Source organism: Pseudochaenichthys georgianus, chromosome 13 (assembly GCF_902827115.2).
Source record: "Pseudochaenichthys georgianus chromosome 13, fPseGeo1.2, whole genome shotgun sequence".
Classification (NCBI taxonomy): domain Eukaryota; kingdom Metazoa; phylum Chordata; class Actinopteri; order Perciformes; family Channichthyidae; genus Pseudochaenichthys; species Pseudochaenichthys georgianus.
In genome coordinates this window covers 30,589,057-30,611,599 of record NC_047515.1, presented here as the reverse complement: position 1 = coordinate 30,611,599, position 22,543 = coordinate 30,589,057, and the positions used below count along the sequence as shown (strand labels likewise).

Below are 22,543 nucleotides of genomic sequence, written 5' to 3'. Positions count from 1 at the left end.
ATCAAGACCAAGGGTTGTCATTACTCATGTTGATTGGTTGCCAAATAGTCAAGTCAAGAAATCTTCTTAATAGCAAACAATATTATAAATAGTGTATGTTGTTGCCTATTAGAAGCTAGTAAGGAATCAAAGCCCCTACTACTATCTGCGCTGTGAAGCTAACACCTGCTTTTTGTAAATTAGAAGATTAGAACATTTTAAACGAATTTAAGCAGGTGGGTCCTGTTTAGGTCAGTTTTACAACAAGAAGCCACAAATAAAAGCCTATTTTTTTTAATAAAGTCAACGTTTTCTCAGTGGCACTGTGACTAAGAATGGACCCAGTGTTTACTAGTAACAACCACTTTACCTTCAGTTTGTCCATCCTCTTCTTTAGGCCATCCTGGGCCTTGGCCTGCTCCCCCACCAGGATAACGTCTCGTGTGGCATCATGGATGGGGATATCTGACAAGTGGAGACCCCTGCCCATCAGCTCCTCCAACTTGTCGACACGTGGCGAGCCCAGAAACATCATGGAGCTGGACTCGGGCAAATGGATCATTTGACCCTTCAACTCCATGACCTGGAGGGCAGAGCAAAGGATAAGAAAAGGTGTTTTAAGAAAGTTAGGACGTTTGACAAGTGTTTTTTTAAAGCTTTTTTATAGATATTCAGTCAGAGAAGGTGAAAACTCAAATAATCCTGATGATATGTACAGAGCCACAGGAGAGGACATATTGTGAGATTAGGAAATGATGTCCTCTCGTTACAATGGACGTCAAATCCAGCTGATACTGTTTTTCCTCGAACCAATGTGCTCCAACCCAGGACACTAATTGACAAACTATGATTTCCTGAATTGGCACTAGTCCAGTAACTTCCCTTTACATGAAGGTCGACATAAAAGTGGTAATCAAGCAGGATGGCTTTGTTCATTGATGCTGCCTGACAGAGACTTTACCTCTTGAATAATTATCTAAGTTATTATGTAATAATTTCCCAGCTTCCTGCACCTTTGCAAGTCCATGGAAACATCTCAATGTCACATTGTGGCAGCGACTTTACATTTAGAAATGCATTAACAAGAATACTGAAGATAATCCATCAATCAATGAATGAAATTGACTGGCAACTAACTGTTATCTGCTGTTGCTTTAGTTATAATCTATGGTATGTATGAGCAAAACATGGTATGTGTGTATAAATGTACATGTATGTGTGCAGGCATGTATGCATAGAAATTTGACAAGCATGTATTAATGCCTGCACACATACATGTACATTTATACACACATACCATGTTTTGCTCGTACATACCATAGATTATAACTAAAGCAACAGCAGATAACAGTTAGTTGCCAGTCAATTTCATTTGGCAAGGCAAAATATACAATATGCATGTAGTACATTGAACTTTATGGAAAGAGACTCTAAAAACTGCGTAAACTGGTGACCTAGTTACTAAGCGGACAATCCCGTCATCATCATAATGTCACTGGTTTGACCCACATAGTCTATCTTTATTGTATAACTAAATCCTCAACAGCTTGTCTATATATCCTTGAACAACAAATGCTGCTCTAATATAAAATGTTATGTGTTTAAATATTTGAGCACTTACAACACAAATCAATGAGCAAACATGTCATGTAATTACAGATATTTCTGTGAAAAGGCCTGATATTGGCTTCTTGACATTTTGCTCACGAGCACTTGAACATTATGACAAATATGTGCAGGTCCTGCAGAATGTCCTTAACACAGGTGAGGAGTATAAAAACAAGAAACCCTGTAGATAAGCCACATTTTGATTTCACTACTTCCCTGTTTACCTGCTTAAACATTGGCCCTGTTTCTTCCCATTCTGCATTTCTCTGCATCTTCACCTGTCTTCTATTTCTGCTCGTCCCTCCCTCCCTCTATGCTCTTCTCTTGGTCTCTACAATAACTTCTACCTCTCTCTCTCTTTCTCCATAGTGTCAGATAGATTATTCCGCCAGTGAGCACACTGCAGCCCTGTTTTATTTATAGCACCAGGCTCTCTTAGGTCTGCATAATACATACAGTCTACATCTACACACACACATACACACACAACCAGAATACATCCAAAAGGGACACACACGTACTGCATCTGCCCTGTCTGTTTGTCAGAAACACTGCCATTCATACATATAAACAACATACATCCAAACATACATGCACATATGCAGCCTACAATCCACAGGGTCCAAGATCAAGACACACCATCCTCTGCAACACAACACAGTGTGATCCAGTTACTATGATTGACATACTCAAAACACACACACACACACACACACACACACACACACACACACACACACACACACATTTAGTAGTGTAGCTTTCACTGTTCTTCTATATTACTGTAGCAGCTTTGCCTACTGTAGGCCACACATCTGCACACGCTGCCACACAAATACAGCAGTAGCGGTATTGTCCAGTGTGAGTTTAAGAAACAGTCATGTGATTTGGGGTTGGGCTGATGAACATCGTCCATTCCATACATTTTAATACATATGTACACTTATGCAATCCCCCCAACATCCCTCCGCCATTAAATAATAATTTCAGCTATTTTAAAAAACAATTGAGTGTTGCGTTGAAAGAGTTTGTTATGCTTTAAGATGATGGCAATGTAGATTGTTGAAAATAGATTGCAACTCATTTACAGGAAGGATGTATCTGAGAGATGTATATTCAGTGTGTTTACCTGATAGCAAAATACACGTGACATTTTTTGAAATGACACTGAAACAGTTAAACGTATCGAATTGATTTTTTTTACAATTCAGATTACTTCAAGCAATGGCATCTGCAATTCAGCCTTACAAGCACCAGCTGGGACAATTCTTAATTAAATTAACCTTAAAAAAAGGTCACTTTGAAATCTAGACTCAGTCCGTGTCCTGACACACATGCACCCTGAATGCCTGGATGTGGGTAGCCCTGCATTGCAGCATCACGGCCAGCAACTTTTTACTTGTTCTGGAACTGTTTCATTGAGTTGTTCTGGTTACACAATGAAGGTTAAATCATGTACAATAGATATACTTCTAGCAGGGTCTTATCAGATGTCTCTCTGTGTCTGTCCATGTTGTTCTGTCACTCTCATTTTCTGTCTTACTCAGTCACAATCTCTCAAACAAACTGATGCACAGATACGAATAAACATGGACACACACACACACACATACATATACACACATCCCTGGAGGCAGTTGTGTTGGCCTAGTTGTGCGTCTGTGTTTAACTCAGCACTCTCCTCTCCTTCTGCCTGCATCTCTGTTATCACAGCACAGAAGAAGAGGAGGTGAGGGGAACGAAGGAGGAAGGAAGGGCAAAATGAACATGGTGGTTAGGAAAGAAAGCAACACAGAAAGACGGGGGAGGGGGTGAGATGGATGGAGATAGAAAGTGAGGGGGGAAGGCTAAATAAAAACATGATAATGATAATTAATAGCATTGTAGAAATAGCTGGACGGATAGATCAAAGACTAACACTGGAAAAGGGAACAGTAATGGTGAAGACAGTAGAATCACAATGAAATCAGTCAGAAAGGAGAAGCAAAAAGGCATGCTTATATCCCTTTAGGGATGCAGAAAGAAGGTATGCCATTTATTTCAATTCGAGCTGATAAAAACTCAGCAAATTGTAAGAAAAGGCCAGTATGTTTTGTCCGACACCGTTTGTAGTAATGATTGTTCTTTGTGGCGTGTTGCACATTTGCTCTGAGCCCTTGTTGAAGGTCACTGCATTGTCATTACAGGGACATTTAGTTAATTCTGAGAATTCAGATAAGCTATGGTTGCCAAGATGTTTATAATGCGATATATCAGGGCATGGAAACAGATTTGAAGGAGCTGAAATCGTTAAAAAAAACATTTAGTTTTTTACAGATTGGTTCAGAAAAATCAACATCAAAATGTGAATAATCTTTTAATTTACTCTTGTTTTAGCTGCCTTGGAAGATACCCAGTGAGCAGAAGTATCCCTTCCCTATTACACTTGTAAGACTATATTTTTCTGCACAAAACCAATAATCAAATGCACATTTAAGATCAAAACATAAACGTTAAATTGTACAAGACTAATCTTCTGAATCGTATTAAAAATCTCCACAGCTATCAGTGCATAGCTGCATCAATAATTGACAACATCTTAGACTGTTTACCAAAAGCAAGCACCGCCGGTTTCCTGTCTAAGCCAATTGATATTTGGTTTGAAGGTAATCAAATGGCAACAAATATTTATTTGGCAAATTAGGTTATTTCCAACTGTATAACAGCTATCTTTTATTTTACTTCACATTGTTTTGTAAATAATAAATTGTTCTTGGAGTGTATGTTTGCTATTATAGCAAGTGTTTCCTCGCCTCCCAATTACGAACCAATATAATATTCATTGATCAAAAGCTGTGTCACACCTGACTCATATTTACCCTGTGTGCATATTTTTGCTTTTTGTCTTAATGCGTGATTTAGTTATGTATTAAACAGGACAATTGTATTTAAATATTGTTATGTCCAATGATAGAAAGGCGCACATTGTGTTTTTTTAATTCTACACAGATTCAGGTTGCTATCGCCATTGTAGTTTGATGAAAATGAGAGAACGAAGGGGAAAGGATAAAAAACAGCTGAAAGGGCCACAGGTGGAAAAAGAGGCAGAAAGAAAGGGAGAGGAAGGAGAGAGGGAGACAGGAGAGAAAAACGAAACGCACTAGACTTGAAGTAAGAGAGAAAGAGATGGAGAGAAGGAAAGGGAAAGGTGAAAACGGACAGCTAATGGATTGACTTTGGTGAGCAGACTGTGGCAGGTCAACACACTCTCATTTGCATGAACAAGCATCGAGCATCTTAGTGGAAAAGCGCCACAAGAGTCAATGAGTTAGCCTCTCTCTCTCTCTCACACACCCACGCACACGCACACGCACACACACACACACACACACACACACACACACACACACACACAGCTCTTATCTTGTCAGACCCTGGCTGCGTGTGCCATCCCCTGTTTTCTCAGTAACACAAACACACACAGAGAATGTAAACATTGTATTACTTATTTCATTTTTTTGATGAAACCTGTGAAGAATATGGATTTTGTACTCATATTAAAAGGGAGTTTTGAGTCTCAGCAACTGTCATACTGCAGTATCCGTGCAAGCAATGGAAAAAAGTGAAGACTGCCAAATGTTTAAACGCAACTGGGTACAGTTAATCTGTCTATATGACTGGTTGAGTCACGTTACGCTGAAACCAGTAAGTCACACACAATAAGGCGGCCCACAATTAAAACAGGTATTTTTTTTAATGCAGTTAATTGAGAAAAAGTCTGCTTTACGTGAAGTAGAAATAGATTCCTTTTCCCTTTAATGCAAAAATAATATTATTGGAGATGATAGATTGAAATGCAACAAAATGAAAACAATATGTTTTTTGTTTCATAGTAAAAAGCAATCTTCTGACACCTTTGTATTTTCATTTACCCTTTTTTCATTTAAATGTATCAAGAGAAGACAAAGAGGGCAGTGATTTTCAAAGCCATTTCGAGTGAACAAACAAACCACAGCAGTAATTTATCTAGAAACAGATCAAAGGTGGTACTAAATGTCAAGATTATCTTTGTACTCCGACACGCAGGTGCACACATGCACACCTCATTCACCAGCCCCAACAAATACAGAAGCATCTGTAGAATAACAAGTATGACATTGCACATTTGAACATCCTGATGGTTTCTCGAGCTGGTACTCCTTAGCCTTGACCAATTGTCCTCAACCTCCCCCTTTAACTACATCAGGTACAAATGTCAGAGAAAAGAGCAGGACATGTCATTTTGTTGAGCTACTGCTAAGTATTGGCTAAGGCTAAGACAGCTGCTGGGTTAGGTTGCAGCACAAATACTGTTATCTTAGACTTAGACATTCAGGACATAAGAAGAAAATGACTCCTCCTAACTTCGCTGTTGACTCTTTGACCCAGAGAGTCTGGGAACGTGTGGATGTTCACAGCAACAGCACCACTACAGTGGGCAGGTGTTGTGATGCATGAATTATCTCTCTTATTCATCCTGTTCTTTTTAAGAGAAAGAAAACATCTGCTAAGCCTCTAAGTAAAATGAACAGAAATGGCATCAAACTACCTTTGCATGCATTTACTTTAATAATAATAATAATAATAATAATAATAATAATAATAATAATAATAATAATAATAATAATAATAAATGTTATTTGTAGGCGCCTTTCATGACACCCAAGGACACCGTACAATTTAAAAATTTAAAATTAAAAAATTTAAAAAAAATAAAATGTAAGAAATGCATTTTTAAACTCCGAGGCATTATGCTAAATATTGCAACAACATAGTCTAGCCAATCCAACTAGAGGCAAGTCTAACCTTTGTTTGACACTGCAACCTGTGTTCACTCCTGCGCTGACCACCGCTCACACTAAATAGAGAGACAGAGAGAGTGGCGACTTGACCTTTTCAGTAGGTCTTTCTCTGGATGTCTTTTGTACAAGCCATGTCCCTGGGCAAAGACAGGAGAGAAGTCAAACTGAAAACCCACTAGAGGCCATTCAAACACACACACGGTGCAGTGAAGTGGAGTGCTCTTTTGTGGCCTCTTTACCTTGGCCTGTCGCCTTCTCTTGCTGCCCTTTGTCGTGAAAAGGTCAGCGCATCCTTCTCTTTTTCTCTCCCTTTGTTCTACTTTGCTGACCAGGTGACAAAAGACTCATATAGCATACGTAAAAAAAAAAAAAGCCCTGCTGCTCCATAAATGCAACACAAATCTGCCAAGTTGGACGTTTTGGAGCTTGGAGGCGGACTTAAACTTCAGCAATGCCAGGTCTGAGAGAGAAAAGAAAGGGCAGTTGCCGCAAATAACTGAAAACAGCAAGAATAGGATAAAGTAACTGTGGATGGAGAGATGAGAAAGATTATAAGTCCACCACACAGAACCAGAACAGGGATACTTCAGCTAACCTTGAGCTCAAGTACAATCGGCTGATTAAACTTCCTGTCAGTAATGTATTTGCATGTCCAAAACTTTAAATAAATAGTCAAAGGTAAATACATTATCTTTTTTTATGATTCTAAAGTGTTAATAGCCACAAACACATTATATTCTGATTATTGAGACAACAGTGATGCAGTTGATATTATTGATGAATCCAAAAGCAAATACAAAATAAAAGTTGTGACCATATATGTTCTGTGTTGATGTTATTAATTTGTGATTTTTAATATATTTTATTTATAATTTCATGATAGTTTTGCATCATAACCTGTATTTACTGACATTGGGATTTGTGAGTGATCATATCCCTGTGACTTTATTCAAGTGTATTGCTAACAGTGCTGAACAAAGCAGCTATAATCGAGGACAAAATAAATCACTGTTTTAAGAATTCTACTTTTGAGAAATGTAAACCGCTGTTTAAAATAATTAATGTCTGAATTTACAAGAGGGAGAGAAAAAAAAGTGTATTTTAATGATCCTCGAGGCTCGACTCTGAAAAGTGGAATCCTGCAGATACTTTCGAGGGCTTGATGACTGTGGGCATCGTATACGCCAGGGGTGTCAAACTCAAGGGCCGGGGGCCAAATCCGGCCCGCAACTTCATTTGATGTGGCCCGCAAGAGCTTGCATACACTTATTATATGGTTACATGTTACAAGTTATTATCCTATCCAATACAAATCCAATGCAGAGGCAATAATATAATATAATACATTATTTCATATATATTATGTATTTATATATGTATATTTATATAGTTACAACCGGCCCTTTGAGTGCAACCATAATGCTAATGAATGAATGAAATTGAGTTTGACACCCTGGTATACGCACACATTTCGGTTTGATTAGTAATATGTTCGGATAAAATGCACTAAATCCCGGGATTGGTTCATTTGCCCAATGCAAAACCGAAATTATCCAATTAGATCTCTGTGTACATAAAGTTGAAACACTATAGCCTTCATACTGCAGTACAAACTACTTTTATGAGAAGAGCCACAATAAGGGATTCACTTTTGTGGTATACAGACACGTTCAGCTTTTACACACCTACTACCACTTTTACTATATTAACAACTGTGAATAATTCTCAAAGATGTTTTGCCCTCTATAATCCTGGACATAGACAACTCTCTCTAAGGCATTGAAATGATATGAATTGAAATTAAACCCTCCTATCATCCTGCATCTGGCAACAAACTAAAAAAATACTTTACAATATGTGAAAATAATACTTGTATGAGGGTTGTTTAGAAATGTGTTCTACCTTGTTTGTGTGCCACCATGTGAATTTGTAAGTGGGATATATGTATGTGCCAAAGAAGACACGAGTGCAAACATGGCTATGAGAGGAAAACTTGACACAGGACAAGACTTTTAACTGCACCATCTGCCTTTGGCTGCAGATCTGTGGTGCAGTTTATTCCCATTGTACCACTCTGTATGAAACTACATGACGTTCAGAAATATTCTCTCCATTCGCTGGGCCAGTTTCACACCAATGTGAAATGGCACAGATGTTAAAAAAATATGAGACGAGTAAAAGTAAAGAATAATGATTTACCTTCATACCCTCCAATTCATATGTCACTTATAGTCACCCGCCTTGTGCCTCATATTGATGCTTTGCCTACCAGAGCAGACAAAACAGGGTTAAATCTTTATCTCATCTCACATGATCAGCCTCCAGCTAGACAAGACACCACTAAGATCACAAGAAGTAGAAAAACAGCGATATTTAAACAAATCTTCAAAAGCCTCAACAACCACAAAGTACAACTGAGAGGAACCGTTTTTAACTTAAGGCTGAAAGCTGTCATTGGCACTAGCATCCACAAATGCTAGCAAGCATTGGAGTACTCTTTGATAGAAATACATTTGATATGCCCGTGTCATTTGGACCCCTACATTTCCATGAATGTCTCATTGGAACAAAACATGCCCTTCAAAATTATCGATAAACTGACTTTTAATATATTGATTGTTTGCTTTGTTCGTTTTTTGTCCTGGGGAGAGTGTGTAGCAGCTTATACTGGACATGAACACTCAACAGCTCAACACCCACTAGCATTGCCATTTGAGTATGAAGGTGGTTCTGCAATATACAACACCATTTCACCAGAACCATCCATGCGATGTCCCTATCAGTGTGTCCTCAGTACATGTACTGCTTCAATTTGTAACCAAAACTATTAGAAACTAGCTTGTATCTTAGAGGAGGATACTCACTTTCATACTTACTTTCCAATACAATAATACGCATATGTGTGCTACCTAAGCCTCACCCATTTATAAACAAGCAAACAAACACACATCACCTCACTGTGGCTGAACCCTTCTTTGCCTTGTCAGTTCTATTTAGCATCGGGGTGTTTGGGACTGACACTGGCAGCCTGCGGGGACCATCCAACTAATAAAGAACTAGATATAGCATTCAACACTGATTGATTAATTGTGTCTGGCAAATTAAAACTAATTTAAACTCATTCCTGCAAAGCAAAAACATCCAGGGCCGTGGTGTGGTGCTGCATGTGTTGGAATGACAAGTAAAGACAGTCAGTGTGGACACCATTTCATCAACAATCTAATTATCTTTTTTGCTTTTTTTTGTTTTTAAGAAGGTAAACCCAAACAAATTGTATGCAACAACAACGCTTCCCTGCCTACAAGACCAAGAACTAGGGCAAATAAATTATATTTGTAATTATGCCAAACCCAGACACTCTGTCTTGAATCTGATAGAAACATTATATAACAAACTGGAAATGAAAGGAAAGTGTGGCCTTCTTGTGCTCCACCTGTTTCAGAAACAAACAATTTAAAGAATTAATTAAAGAGAGATGTTGATTATTGTACACATTTCACAGTACAAAAAGTTCTTTACTTGACTGTGATGGAGTTAGTTTTGTTGGATAAATATAAAACAACATACCAACAGCCTTAACATTTACATTGGGAAACAAAAATGCAGTCACCAACTAACTAAATCTGCAATAAAAGTAGGATTTGAGTAAAAGTGTCATCTGTTATATATGATAGTATTACCTTCTCCTTGGTGCCAGACTGTGTGATATCAGGCCTGGTGCGGATGGTAAACGGGGATGCAAGCCTCAGCAGGATGCCCTTGAACGAAGGCTCCATCTTGGGTGAGACAATCTCAAAACAGTCCCTGAACGCGTGGCACCGGTGCGGCTCAATGCGAGCCTGTTTCCTCAATCCTTCTCCGAGCTGCAGTAGCTCCATGCGAGGCCCCAGGACGAGGTGAAACGGAAAGGCACGGCAAAACGTGGCCAGGCCGATGCGCAGATCGCTGGGATTGGTGGAGAGTGGGAGGAGGGGGCGTTTAGTGCACACCGGCACAGAATTTGGGAGGGAGGGGAGGGAAGGAGGGCTTGTCTCCTGGATTTGGAAGGACAAGCAAACTGTGGGAACAGAGGTTTGGAAAGGAGAGGGAGGGGACGGGGATGACGAGGGTGAGGCGGTGGGGGACACAGTCGGGGTCGGGGTTGGGGTTGTGGAGTCACCGTCTGTGTGTTCTGTATCTTCATTGGGCAATAAGGGAGTTAGAGGAGGCACCTCTTCCACCTCAACTTCTGAATAAAAGATCCGCCTGGCAACAGCTCTGATGAACCCTGGCATGACCAATCCAACCACAGGGCCCGGGTTGAAACAGTGAAGAAGCAACTCCTTCCCTCTTCCATCCGTTTCTCCTCGCTCTCCAACTTTGTCCAATTGTTTTCTCCCTGTCTCCTCCTCATAGGGGTCCTTGCACTGGAAAGAAGGGCTCTCAGATGAGGCCCGGCGACCCGTGGAGGTGCGGATGTGTTCCAAGATGGCATCAAAGCCGTTGAAGAAGTCCTGGAGGTTGCCGCCTACAGCCCGAAGCACTCGTTCATTTTCTTCAAAGCAGAGGCCAAAGAACTCCTCTCCGAAATGCTCTCGCAGCTCACAGAATGGTATGCCTGCGACAGAAAGAAAACACAATGTCAGCGATACAGAATACACAGACAAACTATCCACAAATAATACAGAATACACACACACACTATCAACAATACACCTAACATGCCTCCATACACACATCCAGATAACTACACTCAAATACCTGCAAATTGACATGAGAAATGTGCTTGACATGTCATTAAGCAGCAGGCAGAATTGCATAATATTGCAATTATTGCAAATATTGCAATATTGTATAATAGTTTTGAGTAAGAGCTGCCTGTGCTCAATTATATGTTTTGACAACAATTTAAATTCAGCATATTAATTGTGAGCTTATCAAACACAGAACAGTGTTAAGAGTAAACAAACATCAAAGCGTTGCTAAAATAATGAATATTGATAAGATAAAATAATCATGTCACATGCCTACTAACTGAATAATGAGAAAGAAATAGGATTAAAGGATTAAAGCTAAATTCAAATTGACATTTGGAATAAACAAAACCTGATATCACAAATATAAAAATCCCAAAATGTGCCAAAAATGGTTTACTTCATTCAAAGAAATAATGAATAAGGACATAAAAAGGAACAACTATATAGGCTTGTAAAAAAATAACTGCAAAAGAGTGACAATGATACTGAAGACAACATTTGTTAAACGTTATCAGATCATTTATGGTAAAATGTTCGACACATCAAAAATGACTTTGACATGCACAAATCTGCATGTGTGTTAATGTGATTAGTTTGTGTCGCAGTGACCAAAGGGCCAAACCCTGTAAAAAGCTCACTGCTCCTCTAAAATGTCACTTCACCAGCTAAAAGACACATTATGTGTATTTTAAAAACTGAACTCATGAAATCAGATCAGTTTATCATGACACAGTGTGTAGAGAGAGGTCAAACGGGAATGTAAGAATGTATCTGTGCCTGCTATGACTCAACCTTTAGGAGAAAAGGCTAATTCTCAGAGTCAGGTGAGGTGGTTTGGGCACAGACGGCATTATTGGCAGCGAGGCCTCCTTTCACGCCTCCATGTGGATGTATTTCAGGCACATCAAAGTGGGAGGGCAAGCCCCGGCAGATCGATAAGATTCTGCAGGGATTAGATATCGCATCTAGCCAGGGAACACCTCAGAATCCCAGGGGAAGAGACGGAAGACCGGAGAGAAATACTGGATTTCTGGATTTCTTGCTTAGCCTTCTGCCCCCATGACTCACATTCAGATAAGCGGCATAACATGGATTGATAAATAGATAAACTGCAAATAGTGAGGACTGATCTAACGCACATGGAGGGCTGTATCAGATAAACATTGTGTACCAAGTTGCAGCCAAACAGGTGCTATAACTACACATAGACTGCAAGCATGGTCGGAGAGCTGACAAAAGAGACAGATAAAGACAGATAAGAAGATGACTCAAGGACAGTGTGTGTTTGTTTTTGTGTGTGTGTGTGTGTGTGTGTGTGTGTGTGTGTGTGTGTGTGTGCGCGCGCGCGCGCGCGTGCGTGTGTGTGTGTGTGTGTGTGTGTGTGTGTGTGTGTGTGTGTGTGTGTGTGTGTGTGTGTGTGTGTGTGTGTGTGTGTGTGTGTGTGTGTGTGTGTGTGTGTGTGTGTTTGTTTTCATGGGAGGCCTTAGAGACAAGTGTTTTTGCATATGTAAATAGCTGTGTATTTGTGTCTGCATGTGCACTGCCTTGGCCAGGATACTGTGGATATTTGTTTCTGTATTTCCCTATTTAATATAAAAGGTCTACTGTGTGTTTTAGAGGTTGTGCCTTTTGAGGATGGCTCTGTTTAATTGTGTAGGTGTGCACCCCCCCCCCCCCCCCCCCCATCACAAACACCATACTAATACTGAAGGGTGTGGATGGGGGGAAAGAAAGGAAGCATTGTCTATGTCTATGTGTCTTGACATATGATAAATACAACACAGTAAAATCCATCCAAAGCAACACAACTAAAAAGAACACAGTTACAAAGGGATGAAAACGATATACTAAATATGTACACACACTCATTACCAAATCTACTTATTTGCAGAGGATGCCAAACACACACACATGCATTAAGTCTCAATGTCAAGCTCACAATAAGACATGCACATGTTCCTCTATTTCACTACTTACCCAGTATGGTGGCCATGTACTGCAGGATTTGTAGGACATCTTCTTCCGAACCTGAATTTTCTAAGAATGGGCACTTCTCATCTCTCCTCTCTTTCTGTCTCTCCTCACTGCCAACTTCCTGACACCTGTCAAAGACCAAAAAAAACACCCTGAGGGTATTAGCCATGAGATCACCAAATATAAGGTTTAATAAAGTAATGAGAAGCTAATAAACATCCATCAGGGACGCTCTTTTGCGTGTTTTTGTGCCAGAAGACATTGGATTGTTTACCACTTTAATTTGATTTACCACAAACTGTGCTGTCACCAGTTCTTTAGGTATTTGTTCAGTAAAAACAACTCTTGACATGTCTGGGTTATTCTGAAAGGTTAACATGACTTGAGATGTTTTCTGTAATGGCAGCTGAACATTTCTAAAGCCATGTACCTGTACAGGGAGATTTTCAACATACACATTTGAAATAAAATCCATTTGGTGAGGGTGGTGGGAAAACTCATGGACAGATACCATTATGGTTATGTGAAATATAATGTATAAATGATTATGATTTGAGTAATCGGACACTTGAATTAGCCTGTGTAGGTTCAAATGTGTTTGTCGTTGAGCAGATCCATCGAAAAAGCTGGACAGGGAAATTAGCTCAAGGTCACCCCCACAGAAGTAATAAGAGAGGAAGTGATGCTCTGTACTTCCCACACAGATTTGTCGCAGTCTGAGAATTAGACCAGAAACCCTCTAGTCACACACATCATTTCTAACCTTTGCGCCGTTACTATATGTTCTTTCCAACAGAACAGATATGATTTGCTTATGGGTTGATTTTGTTCACAGTAACTGAACAGGTGTGTGACAGAAAGACAGGCAGAAGCAGAAAAGTAAGGGCAAAGGAGGAGGAAAATGTATTCTCAGGACACAAGAACAGGCAGCAGGTAGACAGAGAGTGTCTACTGAAGATTGATGGGTTGAGGAGGGGGAGTTAGTTAGAAAGAAAACCAGGAAGAGAGACTGACAGCAAGCGAGGAGAGCCTTACCGGATTTCTTGTTGTCTGTAGAAATGTAGAGTTCGCTGGAGAGCCTCCTGAACAGTCTGTGTCTGCAAGAAGAAGTGAGGATATGAGACGAGAATATGTGTATTTGTGAGTGCATTTAGGCAACAATATTGTACTTGCAATTATTATTGATTCCTGACTCCACACCCAGAACATATGAGCGGACCAGAATTACCATCTTGAGAGAAAACATTTTTTTATGTCATAGCAGAAAGAACACAGGTGTAAATAATCAAGTTAATGATAATATGTAGCTGCTACAGTTTCAGGATTCTAATAATGTGCATGCTGTTCGACTGTCATGGTTTACTAGGACACCTGAATAGAGAAAAGGCAGTGTTCATTTTATTCGTAGATCCTTGGCTTTACTGAGACAAGATATCTGCTCTGAAAAAGGTATTTCTGTAAGACTATGTCTTGTGGAAACTAAAAGTTTAGAAAAACCAACAAATTAACCATTTATCGATCTGTGATTACTTTCATCCATTTCATTTGACATTTTTGGTGTCATATAAGACATTTTACAATTGTTAACATAAAACTGTTGAGTTCTGCTAATCATCGAGTGAAAAATATCAATTTCTCCCATCAAAACAGATCCTAATTTGTGTGTTTGTGTTTGTGTGCGTGTGCGTGCGTGCGTGTGTGTGTGTGTGTGTGTGTGTGTGTGTGTGTGTGTGTGTGTGTGTGTGTGTGTGTGTGTGTGTGTGTGTGTGTGTGTGTGTGTGTGTGTGTGTGTGTGTGTGTGTGTGAAGATGGCGCAGTTTGTGGTACTGACAGCCTAAGCTCGGAGAGGCGGGTCAAATGTGATAATCTGTGATACGGCTTTAAATGCAAGGCTATAGGGACAATACTGGAACACAGTGTGCCAGCTGGAGAGGTCATTCTGAGGCCTCCGCCCACTACGGACTGATACAGAGTTTGTGTGAGTATATGTGTGTGTAGAGGACAGACAGGGAGAGGGAGACAGAGAGACACACACACACACATACACACATACACACACACACACACACACACACGCACACACACACACACACATACCCACATATGCAAAAACATTAGGCATGTGAAAAATGAAGGAGAAAGAGGAGTGTGTGTGCAATATGTGCGTCAGTCAGCAGATGTTTCAAAAGGTGAATATGAAGTAGCTTTTTTCACCATCAGGTTACATAACAAATAGACGTCATATTGTAGCTAACCAATGGTATTGCAAATGTTTGGAGCTTCTCTTCTCTCAGTGCTGACTCATTTTTCTTTACACTGTATTTATACCCATATCCTCAACAACACTAACAGAGAATCATGTTGCAGTCAGAGCCACGTCTTAGGATACAAAAATATGTTCACTTTTAGCTAGTCGTCGTAAACCCAGCAACAGCAGGAGAAAGATGAGCTATTTTCACAGTCTTTGTATTTATGAGGGAAAACCCCACATCACCCCATCCCCCACGCTGTGTGCACGTGTAAACCAGAAACAGTGTTTCTCATGATAATCTCCTCCTATTGCGTCCTTGATTCAGCTACTCATTTACCACAGAACATGCACATTACAGGGTGCGCACACAATATTCCAATATGACCAAACACACAGGCACTACCTGTTATCAGCCACGCATGTGCAAACATACTGTACACATACATCATCATTAGTCGGCATTGTTGCAATCGCTGGCATGTTTACTGTACACACAACTCGATAAGCCATCACACATTGATCTCACTCAGCCACACACACAACTGCTTTGACAGCTAACACCTAGCAGATTGCCTTGTTCTTAGGATGGATTGTTAAAAACACACACTACACTGGGAGGATTTGAAAAGGACAATATAAACATAAAATGGTACAACAGAAACATGGTATTAAAGGGGCCCTATTGTGCTCATTGTCAGGTTTCACAATTGTATTTTGTTCTTCTACTGTGACAAGATTACACGCTCTGATGTTCAAAAAGGGCTTTATTTGTCCTTATACTGCCTTTGCTGCAGCCCCTCTTTTCACCCTCTGTCTGAAGCCAGAGCCCAGTCTGCTCTGTGGTCTCTGGTGATTGGTCAACTGCATGTCCCACCGCTTAGCCCAGCGTTTCTCAAAGTGTGGGGCGTGCCACACTAGTGGGGCGCAGAGATGTGATAAAAAAAAAATTATTTAAAAAAAAAATTCAAAAAAAATTTTTAAATTTTTTTTTCACATTTATTTATTATTTATACACTGGTGGAATATCAAAACAACGGACCGCCCGGGGTACAAAACGTATCAATGAAAAGCGACCCTCTACCACACAAAACAACACCTGTAGATAACCCAATTTGTGTTCTTTGAAATTGAAAAGGATATTGCATTGTGTTTGTTACTTTCGTTGCAGTTGTATGTCTTAAGTGTAATTTGGCATGCTTTTATTTTGAAGGCAAGTTTACGCTGTTGACAGTTGTTGTTGCTATGGAAACAAGAAACGTTTCACAGCGGGCGGAACTTGTCATAAAGTCCGCGATAATAAAGCCCACCCATTTAGAGGGAAGATATGATTGGTCAATTGTACTGTCATTTGACATTACTCTCGTTCAGTTACTATAGTTGGCCCTCTGTGAATTCATAGCTGGACGTCCAATCAGCTCCTGTCTTCACAGACTCGCAGAGAGGAGCTTCTTTCATTTAACCCTTCACATTCAAACAGAAACTGAATAGGCAGATTCAAAGGATTTATTTCTTTGGAAATGTTATTTCCAAAGAAATTATTTTTGGTAAAACTATTGACAAATATTACTAAAAACATATTTAAAAAATATATATAAAGAAAAATATAATTTGTTTTAATGTTTTTAAATATTATTTTGTAGAATATCTTAGGCCCTCAGAGACAGGCTCGCCACTGGTAAAAATCTCTCATACACACGTGTGAAACGCTCTCACAGACACACACAACAGCGTTGCAGTCGGGAAGAAAAGCAATGTGGAGCGAGAGAGCGCAAGAGCAAGAGAGAGAGCACACCTTTATCTATTTAATAAAGTTGTTCAAAATAAAGTAATAAATCATTCCAATGTGTACTATAGGACAGTAAAAAGTTTAAAAGGGGAGTGATTAGTCAAATATGCATAAATAAAAAGAAAGAATGCTAACTAGGTAACATAAGATAAGAATAAACAAGTTTAAATGATTTGTTGTGATCATATTCTAAAGATGTTTGGATTATTGAAAAGTATACAGCTCCCTTTCATCTGAGTGTTGAGAGCTGTATCCATAAATTCATGTTGGGCTCAAAGTAGGGCTGCTCGATTATGGCAAAAATCATAATCTCGATTATTTGGGTCAATAATTGATATCACAATTATTAAAAACGATTAACCATTTACTTTGAAAAACATCAATTTATTGAAGAAAATTATTTGAAAAGTATGTTTTTAACAGTTGATTACCCTGAACTTTAAGTATAATTCAACTGAAAAACCTATTTAAAAAATAAATAAAATCGTTTTATTTCGATTATGTTGTTTTCATAATCGTTGCAAGCCAAAATTGTAATTTCGATTAAAATACGATTTAATTGAGCAGCCCTAGCTCAAAGTGCACCAGATTGATGCATTCAACTTCAACATTTAAAAAAAACCTTCCTGGGGGTGCATGCCCCCGGACCCTCGAGGATGTGACGTCCACCACCAAATAAAGCAGGTTAAAATAATTAAATTGCATACATTTTATTTTAGTAAACACTGAAAACGGGTCCCACAGACCCAAACAGCACTCAAAGGTTAAAGGTAGCATATAATAATGTTAAAATATGCAAAAAAACAAAAAAGAGGAGTAAAAGTAGCTCACGACTTGTTTTATTTTTTGAAAGTAACCCTCATCCTAAAAAAAGTTGGAGACCCCTGTTATAGAACGATACATTTGACAATTTTAAGCTTGGCCTACCATTTTATTGGAGCGATGAGGAACAGGTGGGGCTTGAAAAGGCCCACCTGTTCAAAGTGGGGAATGACAGAAAAAGTTTGAGAACCACTGGCTTAGCCTATCACAAACAATGTGTTGGAGCGCTAGCCGATATAAATGCAAGTGTTATAAAGTGTTATCACTATGTACCGGAAAAAAGGGGTCCAATTAAGGCGATTCAGGAAGAGGGGGAGTGTGTGGGAGAGCAACTCCCTCTGGAGGGAACTTTGGGATTTTAGCATTTGTAGACCATTTACAAGCAAAAACACCCTTGTAACACACAAGAGAAAGGGTAATCCCCAAAAGCATAATAGGGCCCCTTTAAATTAAATGTATTGATGTCACTGAATAAATATATATATTAAATATAATTATGTAATTATGGTGGTGTCCCTCTGTACAGTATATCATTAACATTCTGTTTTATCATATTTGATGGTTTGCTTACTCTGTTCTAAGTATGTTGTATGCTGCACTGTTGGAAGATCCTGAAGACTGACATTTGCATTGGAAACAAATACGCCGTATATATGTTGCAAATGACCATAAAGCATTTGAATGTTGACCGTGTGCAACCAAGAGAAGAGGCATGCAAAATGAAGAAAGGGAAATCGAAATGCTCCATGAAGATGAAATAACGTCCAACCAAATTACAGGTTTAGGGTTTGAACTCAAACTTTATGTCTCTCTTAAGACACTCTCCCCTCTCTTTCTCTCTTTCCCTGTTGTCTTTATCCAAGCTACTTTGTCTCTTTTGTTTGCTCAGTTTCTTTACCTAGGGAGGGAAGCAGAATCTCACCAATACCCACTCCATTCCTCTTGCTCTGTTGCTCTGCATTACTTTCTTTCCCAGCTATCATGCTCTTCTCTACTGTCTGTGAACCTGCCCTTCCTCTCTGTCCACGTGATTCATCCTTTCCCTCCTTTTATTGCATCTTCCTCCTCCAAATTTCCATTTCCATGTACTGGTGTGGTACAGTCACATCACAGTGGGTACTGGTGCTTCAGCACAGTTGGAGAGCTGCCACCACTACTAAAGAAAATAGAATCTCATAAACCAGATGAGTCCCGCAAGATAAATCCCAGCATGAGACGCATTAGGCCTCTCTGTGGAAAGTAATAAAGCAGGTACAAAGAAAACAATTCTGTAGCAATCTGCTTTCTATTAGGATTCTTCAGGCTGTCCCTAAGAATAGTTCAGCTATAATGTAACAGTGAAGCAATGCAGTGTTAGCAGTAACACAGCCAGGGCATGGGCATGGCAGGGGTGAATATTTGGGTCTGAATATGTAAAATATTCAATACCTTAATGTTAAGGATTGGACCAAATGCTTAGTTCAGTTTTCTCCCTCACTTTGCCTGAGAAAAGGTTGAATCCATTTACTTTAAATCACTTGACAAAAGTGTCTGCTGAAACAGATGCATGATCTAAACATTTGTGTGTGCTATGTTATTATAAAGGTGGAATCGTGTTTTACAAATTGGTTGCTGCTAGGACACATTTTTGTGGCTTTTTCCTTTATATTTATATGCTTTTTGGAACATGAATTGAAATTGTCCAATATAGGAGGAAATACGAAAAGATCGAAACAGTTTAATAACAAATTAATTTGAAATACTTGTGAAAAACGTTTTTTTCTTAATTTTCTTTTTTTCAATTCTGACTAGTACATACATGAAATGGACAAGTAAGGCCAGCTGCCTTTATGTTTCTCAGAAACTTGTAAAATAGAAAAATGCTTCCTTTAAACAAAAGACTAGTGAGCGATGTCTGTGAATTGATTTTTATGTGAGATAAAAAGTCAATTTTCCCCCCAACCCTATAATTCCACTGAATATATAACAGAGATAAACCTGTGTTTTGTGGATTTTTAAATATTATTCAACAGGTGAAATCATAGAAAGCGCAAAATTAGAAACATGTCTCTGATAGTGAGTATGTGACCACATAATCGGGATGTGGACCTGCCAGAAGACACACATATGCACACTCACACACTTGATATTTGTGGCCAACACTCATGGCCTTTGATCGGCATCATGGGTCACTAAGCTAATGGCCACCTTTCATGTGTATACACGCAACTGAGAGAGGGAGTGGGAGAGAGACAGAAATTGAATGTTTGCCCCAATGTAAATGTACATTTGTTTGTGTGTGTTAGTGTTTGTGTTCTTGCTTCTGGGTCAGAGTGGTCAGGGTGAAGACAACCACAGAGAGCTTGCTCTGTTCTCTCTGTCACGGTCCATTGCCGTCAACAACAGACACTGCCACTGCACGCAGCCACTGTGTGTGTGAGAGGGCTGTGTTTGTGTGGGAGAGAGAACACATCAGCTAATAAACAGTGTGTTGTGAGAGAAAGGATATGTTTGTTTCTGTTAGTCTATTTGCTGCATGGTTAATGTTCCTATTAGCAGTATTTTCTTGTATGGTGCCATAATACAATGCAAAGTGGATAAACATTAAGATGCTTCAGGAGAAAACTGATGTAGGGTTACTGCTCTTACAGTCCAGCCTAACACACACACACACACACACACACACACACACACACACACACACACACACACACACACACACACACACACACCCTTTAAACACTGAAAAAAGACCCTGGTCATTTACACTTTCCCTGTGACAAAAGCACAACCGAGAGCTGAAGTTGGCCCTTAGTGGTCCTCTCCAATATACACCAACTTCAGATTTGTAGCTGTGCTATTGAATGTCAGTATTTTTGTGAAGTTGTGCTTTGGCGGCAAAAAAAGGCTGACAATCACTGCTCTACTTTAAAGACTTTGTTGCCACATTTACAGTATTTCTCCCAGGGATGGGACCACAGAGTCTGAGCATTTGGAGAAACAAGTTCCCAAAGCCTCATAGTTTTGAGCAAAACACAGCAGTCTCCTCATTATGCGGGGAACCAACATAAATAAACCTTGAGACCATGTTAGCTCAAAACTGCCAGATTAGAAAAAATGAGAAATGCTTTCTATCTTTATCAATTTACTGTTTGCTAAATCCCTGAGAATAAGATCCAAAACTCATCTAAAACTCCTGCAAGTCTCATGTCACCGTTCAATCTAAACTGGGTCATTGTCATGTCCTGTCACATCCTGAGTATAGTTCGTACTATAAAGGACTCAGATAATGCCAGGGTTGGAAACAATAAGTTTGCTTTGTCAATCAATGTACATTACATCACCTATAAATTAGATTGTTGTAGTTGAAGCCACCAAAGCATTTCCTGATGCCGATTAACATTCGTTTGTTAATAATTGAATTTGACCAACTATGACAGGGTCCACATTACCAGACATGCAATTAAATCCCAAAATGACTGACTAAACTATAGCAAATGCCCCAATCACACGTCATCCATCTCAATCGTGCTCAATTCTAGTAGCTTCTTTATTACATTACAGCCTGTAATACAACAGAGACACAAACTGGCTCACTTGTCACACTCCTCCATATACAGACAGAGCATGGGCATCTCTCTCTCTCTCCCTCACAACAACACATTTATTATATAATCTGCCAGATGATTCAGGCTTTCAGAAGGATGGATGAAAAGAGGATTTTTTTTTTGTTCATAGACAGCATAGCACACGTCAGATTTGATTGAAAAAAGACATTGTCTGGGATTGTGGATAATCACAGGGTGGAAAAGCTTGAATGATGTCTTTTCCTGGTAATAAAGGCTGTGTACCTACTCAACTTTGGAGACAGCTGTGCAGGATAACATATCTCTGTGTGTTCATCATTGACTTTCTCATAACAAATTAGTCTACAAAATTGATTAAAGTTCGGATTTAAACACTGACAACATGAGCAGATTGATGTCATACAAAAACTACACTATCAAAATGGTGTCCTCTGAAGACCAGGTCATTGATTTGCTTCATAACATCTTATTGTGCAATACATTTTTAAAAGATGAAGTGCTCCACAAATTGTATGGTAAAACTAGAGATTTCGTCAAAGGATCCCAGTGGTTATACAGGATGCCTTTATGAGTATGGCACTTCACGTTTTGAATATGTAATAGTTATGGAGGTACAGTGTTTAGACTGAGCAGGAGGCCTACCGTGGGTGAGGTCAGTCTCCTCAGGATCTCCCCCAGCGAGTCCAGGTTCACCCGTCTCCTCCTGGTCACCCTCTTGTGGGGGGCCCCGGGTCCAGGCTGCTCCTGTACCACCGGACACGCCGGTCTCTCTACGGGGCTTCGGCCGTTCCAGAGCACCGCTCTGTGGGAAGAGTGTAGAGAGGAGAAGGGGCAACCTCGGATCTCCTCCACCGGCTCCAAACCTCCATCCCCCGCGTCTCCCCCGGGGCTTTCCAGCCCGCAGTCTGAGCCCACCGAGCTGCTGAACGACTCCGAGGAGATCTTGCGCGACGACGAAGACATGGTGGTAGTGAGGAAGAGGAGGATGGTGAGGATGACAG

General features: G+C 39.7%; 1 protein-coding gene across 1 annotated transcript in view; it reads right to left on the bottom strand.

Moving 5' to 3' along the window:
* Nucleotides 1-22,517, bottom strand: part of gucy1a2 (guanylate cyclase 1, soluble, alpha 2) — a 40,517-nt gene extending 18,000 nt beyond the window's left edge. The window contains exons 1-5 of the mRNA XM_034096774.2: nucleotides 22,185-22,517; nucleotides 14,153-14,214; nucleotides 13,121-13,245; nucleotides 10,088-11,004; nucleotides 350-562 (exon numbers count right to left, since the gene is read on the bottom strand). Of these exons, the coding sequence (XP_033952665.1) occupies nucleotides 350-562; nucleotides 10,088-11,004; nucleotides 13,121-13,245; nucleotides 14,153-14,214; nucleotides 22,185-22,505 (1,638 nt within the window). The 5' untranslated portion in view covers nucleotides 22,506-22,517. The remainder of the gene's footprint in view (nucleotides 1-349; nucleotides 563-10,087; nucleotides 11,005-13,120; nucleotides 13,246-14,152; nucleotides 14,215-22,184) is intronic.
* Nucleotides 22,518-22,543: the final 26 nt, after the last annotated feature.